Source organism: Anser brachyrhynchus, assembly GCF_964034855.1.
Source record: "Anser brachyrhynchus genome assembly, chromosome: 1".
NCBI classification, from domain to species: domain Eukaryota; kingdom Metazoa; phylum Chordata; class Aves; order Anseriformes; family Anatidae; genus Anser; species Anser brachyrhynchus.
In genome coordinates this window covers 1,784,289-1,791,978 of record NC_137694.1, presented here as the reverse complement: position 1 = coordinate 1,791,978, position 7,690 = coordinate 1,784,289, and the positions used below count along the sequence as shown (strand labels likewise).

The 7,690-nt window shown below is 55.7% G+C and overlaps 1 protein-coding gene across 1 annotated transcript; it reads left to right on the top strand.

Moving 5' to 3' along the window:
- The first annotated feature begins 6 nt into the window (after nt 1-6).
- Nucleotides 7-1,001, top strand: LOC308179660 (calmodulin, striated muscle). Its single transcript, XM_080560202.1, has 2 exons — nt 7-479; nt 679-1,001. Exon 1 carries the CDS (start codon nt 10-12, stop codon nt 457-459), a length of 450 nt encoding a protein of 149 aa, XP_080416328.1. The 5' UTR covers nt 7-9; the 3' UTR covers nt 460-479; nt 679-1,001.
- The last annotated feature ends 6,689 nt before the right edge of the window (nt 1,002-7,690 follow it).

Here is a 7,690-nt window from a genome sequence, read left to right as displayed (position 1 = left end):
CGGGACGCCATGGCCGAGCGGCTTTCGGAGGAGCAGATCGCCGAGTTCAAGGAGGCTTTTTCCCTTTTCGACCGGGACGGCGACGGCTGCATCACCACCAAGGAGCTGGGCACCGTCATGCGCTCGCTGGGGCAGAACCCCACCGAGGCGGAGCTGCAGGACATGGTGGGCGAGGTGGACGCCGACGGCAGCGGCACCATCGACTTCCCCGAGTTCCTCTCGCTGATGGCGAGGAAGATGAGGGACTCGGACAGCGAGGAGGAGATCCGCGAGGCCTTCCGCGTCTTCGACAAGGACGGCAACGGCTACATCAGCGCGGCGGAGCTGCGGCACGTCATGACCAACCTGGGCGAGAAGCTGACGGACGAGGAGGTGGACGAGATGATCAAGGAGGCCGACTGCAACAACGACGGGCAGGTCAACTACGAGGAGTTCGTGAGGATGATGACGGAGAAGTGACCTTCATCCCCGGCCCGCAGGTAACGTGCCGGGATGCCATTTTGTGCCCAACCCCATGTGCAGGCAAATCCTTGGACGGGGGGGGGGGGCCACCATCTCCTTGGCAATGGGACCCCAAATTTCTCATTCCCCCCATCTCAACGTGTGCTGGTGGTTGGAAACGTCAACGTTCATGGTGCCTTTTTATATATATTTTTTTTTTCCTTTGTTTCTTCATAGGGACCAGAGGCCATAGTGGCCCCCAGCCCCTCCATCCCCTCACTGCCTTCTCTCCACCGTCCTGGGCTGGAAAATCATCCTTTATCCCAGCCGGAGCATCGCCAGCCAGCATCTGCGTCGGATGCGGGCATCCACCCCAGCGGGACAGGGCTCGGGGACGCTGCTTCTCCCCCGGGATGCTGATGGACATGGGGGTGTCGCTCCTGCTCCCCCCCAAAAGATGCACCCCCTGTGTCTGTAGAGGGGACAGAGGCCACCGCGTGTCCCCCAGCACCACGCCAAGCCCAATAAAATGTCCCCCCCATGTCCGGGTGGCTGCCAGAGCTTCTTTTGGCTTCTCTTTGACACTGCTAATCCCCCCCCTAAAAAAAATGACCACCATTGGTGCACGTGGATGGGGTGACAGGGCTGGGGACGGGACCCGCGTCACCCCCATCCCCTTTCCCCCATCCTTTCACCCCACGAGCTGGGGAAATGCCCCACGTGGCGGCTCAGCGCCCTGCCCCTGGGTCGTGGCCACCCCGCCCCAAATCCCCTCACTTTTGGGGGCTGCTGGCTGCAGCCACGCTCTGGTTCACCCCACTTCTGTCTCCAGAGGACTGGTGGTAGGTGGATTTAGCCCAAAAGCCCCGTCCCAAACAAAGGCAGGACAGGATTCGCCTTTCCCAGCCGTCACCCGCCCCACAGCGCGCCCCGTGACTCAGTTTCCCTACAAAGAGGGCGAAACCCAATCGCAGCAGCCCTCCCACTGCTGGCCACGGCGGTTTCCTTTCTCTATACGGAGGGTTTGGGAAGAGAATTAATTATAATGGGCCTCATTAATGCTCAGTCACTAACGAACGAGCACGCCGTGCCAGCACCCGGCGCCTTCGCCCCGCGCTGCCCTCTTGCTCGCGCACAGCCCTGCAGCAGACACAAAACGGGCGTTTCTGGCCCCAAAAAAAAAAAGCCCTCATCCTGCAAAACTGAGACAAGCAACGGGGGTCACACCAGGCTATCATACACAAGCCGCTACATTTAGACCTTCCAAAAAATGTGATTATTTATTAACGCGCTGCTCCGGAGGCGAAGCGCCGCGCGGTATTTTTAGGGCTGACCTTTTCTCCTTCTGTTCCGGGGATGTTTAATTACCGGCGCGTTTATTTTTTTTTTTCACGCCGCTCCTCCTGGGCTGTTTTTTTTCTTAATGACGGCCTTAAACGAGAGGCTGGAGCCCGGCCGGGAACGCCAGCGTCCTCGTTGGCGTCTTTCATCGTGGGGAAAGTGCCCGGTTTTGCCCTTTTCCCCCCCTCCCCATTTGGGCTCCCAGCGGCTTGGCAAGGTTCGCCCTGGCACCGCTCGGGATGGAAAGACAGACGGATGGACGGACAGACGGGCAGGACCACGCTTATCTCTGCCGGCGCCGCCGGCTTGCTGGCGCCGTTTGCTTTGGCATCGCCAAGGGAGGCCATTTTGCTCCCCCAAATCCGGCTGTTGAGGCCCAAATCTTAGGGACGGAGCTGGTGGAAGCGGGCAGGATCCGGCCCCGACCTTGCACCCTGCCCGCCCCCGCTCCGTGACTCACCGGGAGGCTCAGATCCGGCCTTCGTTAATGATTACGTTAATTGAGCCGCCCTTGGAGATGCACCAGAGGGGGTGGAAGGGGGCGGCCGTGGGGTGCCAAGGGGCAGAAACCTGCCCGTCCCACCCCAAAACCTCACTGGGGTGGTCCCCGGGGATGGGGACAGTGGGGTGGGACCTGGGGGGGGGGCGAGGACCTGGGAAATCCTCCAGGGTGGGACCTTGGTGGGTCCTTGGTGGGACCTTGGGACTTTGGTGGGTCCTTGGTGGGACCTTGGGACCTTGGTGGGTCCTTGGTGGGACCTTGGGACTTTGGTGGGTCCTTGGTGGGACCTTGGGACTTTGGTGGGTCCTTGGTGGGACCTTGGGACCTTGGTGGGTCCTTGGTGGGACCTTGGGACTTTGGTGGGTCCTTGGTGGGACCTTGGGACTTTGGTGGGTCCTTGGTGGGACCTTGGTGGGTCCCGGGGGACCTTCTGAGATGGGACCTGGGAGGGTTACGTGGGGTGGCAAATGGGGGCCACCCGGCGGGGGTAGACCTGGAGGTTTATGTGCTTTTGGGGGATTTTTATTCTCCAAAATGATGGTTCTGGGGGATAGGCAGCTCACGAGCCCCCCCCCCCCAGCACCACCCGCCACGGGGAGGGGAGATGGGAGAAGGTTCACCTGCAGGGCCGGGTCAGACCCGAATCCTTTGATTTTAGCAGAAGCGTTTTGATGTTTCAGCAGCCGGGCTTTAAAAATTAAATGTTGGGCAAACAACTTCTGCAGACCCCCGAAGGGACCGAGAGGCTTCTCTCTGCGCTCCCAAAGGACGTTAAAGAAGGGCAGGGATTTTTTTTTTTCCCATTATTCCCAATTTTTTCCCCAGTTCCAGAGTCCCAGCCTCCGCCCCAGCAAGAGCTCTGCCCTTAGTGAAGGTGATGTCGGGGGGGAACGTCACTGCCTGCAGGAAGGGAAGGCCCCTTGGCATCTGCACCGGCTTCTACTCCTCCTGCAAAAAGGGAGGCGGAAAAAAAATGAGGCTGAAAAAAAAAGAAAAAAAGAAAATAAAAAAAAGAAGCTGCAAAAAAAAAAAAAAGGTTAAAAAAAAAAAAAAGAGGTTTAAAAAAAAAAAGAGGCTGCTAAAAGGGAAGACTGCAAAAAAATAAAAAAGGAGGCTGCAAAAAGGAGAGGATGAAAAAAATATATATGGCTGCAAAAAAAAAAAAAGGCTGCAAAAAGGGGAGGCTGCAAAAAAACGAAAAGGAAGGCTGCAAAAAAAAAAAGGGAGGCTGCAGAAAAAGAGGCTGAAAAAAAAGAGGCTAAAAAAAGAGGCTGAAAAGAGAGGCTGTAAAAAAAGGCCAAAAAAAAAGAGGCTGAAAAAAAAAGAGGCTGCAAAATGGGAAGGCTGTAAAAATAAAGGGAGGCTGCAAAAAGGGGAAGATGAAAAAAAAAGAGGCTGAAAAAAAAGAGGCTGCAAAAAGGGGAGGCTGCAAAAAGGGGAGGCTGCAAAAAAAGGGAGGCTGCAGAAAAAGAGGCTGGAAAAAAGAAAGAGGCTAAAAAAAAAGAAGCTGTAAAAAAAAAAAAGCTAAAAAAAAAAGAGGCTGCAAAAAGGGGAGGCTGCAAAAAAAGAGAGGCTGCAAAAAAACAGGCTGGAAAAAAAGAGGCTAAAAAAAAGTCTGAAATAATAAGAGGATGTAAAAAAAAAAAAGCTAAAAAAAAAAGAGGCTGAAAAAAAAAGGCTGCGAAAAGGGAAGGCTGCAAAAAACAAAGGAAGGCTGCAAAAAAAAAAAAAAAACAAGGGGGCTGCAAAAAAGGGAGCCTGCAAAAAGGGGAGGCTGTGAAAAAGGAGAGGCTGTGAAAAAATGGGGAAAAAGTATTTTTTTTTTGCAGCTCCAGGTTGGCAGGGAGCGGGATGCCCGTGAAGAGCTGAGCTGGGTTCCCCTCCAGAGAGGGGAGTAAATAACCAAGCGTGGTACAAAATAAATTAAATTAAATTAAATTAATAAAATAAAAAATAAAAATAAAATAAAAATAAAATAAAATAAATAAAATAAAATAAAATAAAATAAAATAAAATAAAATAAAATAAAATAAAATAAAATAAAATAAAATAATAAAATAAAATAAAATAAAATAAAATAAAATAAAATATGGGGACAAATCGGAGCACGGGAAGGGAAAAAATGGGACCGGTTGGGTCAGGAGAGAAAAAGTGGGAGCTGGAGAGGGGCCGAGCGGGACAGGGAGAGGAGAAAGGGGGAGCAGGCCGCTGGGGACACGTCCGTCAATTTGTCACTTTCCGGGGTGCCGTTCTGTGTCGGCACCTCGGGAAGGGGCCAGGATTTGGGATTTCTCAGCCCAAAACGACGCTGGCGATGAGCAGCGCCGCTGGGGGCTAACGGGGAGCAGGACGAGGCCACAACCGGAGCGGGTCCAGGCCCCATCCCAGCACCGTTGGGGTATTTAATGGGAAATAAATCGCCCCGTGCACGCGCTGCCCCGAATGCTGGGAGCCCCCCGGGACCACAGCGCAGACGGGGGGGGGGATTCGGGGCCATTTCCCTCCCCTGCTCTCTGGGTTTTTGCTCGATTCCCAGTTTTTTTCCCCCAAACCACACCACAGCCCCACGCCCCGAGCTGAGCTCAGCGGGGATTTGGTTGCTGAGGGATCTGAGGAGCTCCAAAAAGCTTTTGGAAGGCGGCGGGTTGGAGCCCGGAGCCAGAGGGGAGCCCGGCCGCTTTGCGGGGGCGGGTTGTCATTGCCGTCAATTTTCACGCAGGATTAGGAAAAACGCAATTAAAGGGAAAAAAAATAAAATAAAAATAAAAAGAAAGACAGGTGAAGCGGGGCCCATGGGGGCAGAGTTCAGAGCTGGGAGAGCTGGCGGCAGCTCTGCCGCCCGCGTGTATTTTGGGGCGCATCGGTGCAGCTCTTGCAGGATTTGTCGGTCGGCAAAAAGGCTCAGGCGCAGGCAGGTCGGTGATCCCGATGGATCCTCATTGATCCCAATGGGTCCACGGTGATCCCGATGGGTCCTTGGTGATCCCGATGGACCCTTGGTGATCCCGATGGATCCTCAGTGATCTCAATGGACCCTCGGTGATCCCGAAGGGTCCTCGGTGATCCTGATGGACCCTCGGTGATCCCGACGGGTCCTTGGTGATCTCGATGGACCCTTAGTGATCCTGATGGATCCTTGGTGAGCCTAACTGGGGAGCAGCACTGCTGGTGAAGAGGTTTCCTCCATCCCAGCTCTTCAGCAGGGATCGGGGATTGAAACACTCCCGATATTCGGGCGGAATTTGAATTCTGGGGGGGCTTTTTATTTCCTCCAGCGTCCCCCTCCAGCTCTCAGCCACCATCACCCAAATCACTGCGTCCTACTGCAAAAAAAAATAAAAATAAAACCAGCAAAGCAAGAAGCCCAATAACCACACAAGCCTGCGGAAGGCCAGGAGCTTCCGAACGTAATGGTTGCTCTGGGAACCATTAAAAATCAATCTGATAAAAACACAAATCTCGTCTTCGTGGCGTGCCGGACTCCTCCTGGACTGAGGTCAGAGCTTTGCAAGCCCGTGTCTCGGTCCCAAAATGCAGAGCAGCAGCGGGGTGCCACGTTTGCAGGGCACCCGGGACCACAGATGGCCAAAGCACAAGCCGTGGCTGTGTTATTGGGTGAAAAAAAAAATAATTTCCTTTTTAATTATTATTTGCAGGAGATGTGAGGATTTTGTCCCGCCGCAGTCAGCCTGAGGTGCCGCAGCAGCGTGGAGGGCAGAGCCTGCCCTTAACCCCAGCCCAGGCAAGCCCCGCGGGTGTAATTTAGGTTTCTGGAGATCCCCAAAAAACTCAGATTTTTCTCCTTTTACGCTTCGGTACCTCGCTGCTAGCTTAAAGCGCCGGGGGGGCAGAGCCCGGCAAACACGAGCCGGCAGAGACCCAGCGGGGGTCCAGGCGCAGGGGACGGGCGCCGTCTCCTCGCAAGCGCCTGCAAGATGCCTCGTGCCCTTGCAGCAGGGAGGGAGGCGATGAACGGACGGGGCGTGAGCAAGCTCAGGTGCGCGCCCGGCAGCTCCGGCGCTTCGTCGGGTTTCACACGGGGCGGCGGGAGAGGCGCTTCGTGCTCGCGCTTGCTCCCGGCGTGCCGCAACGCCTGCCTCGCTCGGCTCCGGCCGCCACGTCTGAAGGGACACCGAGGGCTTTGTTCGCTGGCTGTGCCAAGTCCCCTGGAGACGTTTAAAAAAAAAATAAAAATAAAAAGCACGAAACCCTGTTTGCACTCTCTCCTTTCCCCCTGCTTCCTTACGCCGGGGTTCAGCAACGTTTTCTCCGCGCCCCTCTGCAGCCGCGGGCACAAACCCTTCATTCGGGGCGGAGAAGGGTGGCTCCCTCCTGACTTTTCCAGGCGAAGCAGCGGTACGAGGAGTGAACTCCGCGGGGCGGCGAGGCTTTCTTCCTCCCAAGGCCCCCGCTTCACTCACACCTCGTTTTTCCTGGCCCAGCTCCACGAGGTTTGAGGGAAGCTGCTGGGAGCGAGCCCCCCCGCCGGCGAGCCAGCGTTGGCGAGCGGGGCCAGCAGCAAGCGGGGCAGGGCTGTGCCAGAAGCGGCCAGGCCCTGTTCGCACCCGGACTTCCCAAATGTGACGGGAACGGGGTTATTTCGGACGGCCGGACCCGTAACGAGGCTGGAGGGCAGGAAGAAGAAGCCCCCGGGAGAGGGGAGGAGGCCTGAAACGCCAAACGTAGCTGCAGTCTGGGGCTGGGGCTCTCCCTTGGTGCTGGGAGCCCAGGAAGGGATGGACGGGTGGAAGCAGGGCTGGCCTGGGGTCTTTGGGTGCGTTTACGCCGGATTCGCACCTTTGTTTGACGTTTGGATTAAAGGAAATCGAATAACGGGCCAGAACCCGACATAAAAACAAAAGCGAAGGCTGTAGCCCCAGCAGCCAACGGAGGAGTCTCACAGAAGCCGGGATGCAGACGGCCTCCTTCGTCCCTGACGACCCCCAACCCCTCTGCAAACCCACGGGGACTTTGGCTGCCACTGAAACACCGAAGGAATCCGGCCCTGGCCTGTCCCTATAAACCCAGAGCGAATCGGGGCTTTGGGACCTTCCAAGTCCTTCATCACTTACCCTGGCCAGAGGATAAATCGCGGGGGAAAGCTGCGCAGGACTCGCAGCAGATAAATCCCCCCCGCCCCGGGCCCTCCTTTCTTACCCGTGCAAGAGAAATGAAACCCAAGCAGCGCAAAAATAACCGCAGGAGGAATCTCCTGGGGGCAGCTGCCACTGCCCTTCCCAAGCCGCACGGCTGCTGCCGAAGTGGGGAGCCTGCACGTTAAAAGCTTCATCGCGGCTGCCTGAGCAGCTCCAGGAAATGTACTCCTAGGGTTAGAGAGAAATCAAAACCAACACCAACTTGGGGAACCTATCAGCGAGGCAACTGGGAGGAAAGAAAGATAACAGA

Coding starts and splice junctions, on each gene's coding strand:
- LOC308179660 (XM_080560202.1), top strand. CDS start 10: ATGGCCGAGCGGCTTTCGGAGGAGCAGATCGCCGAGTTCAAGGAGGCT.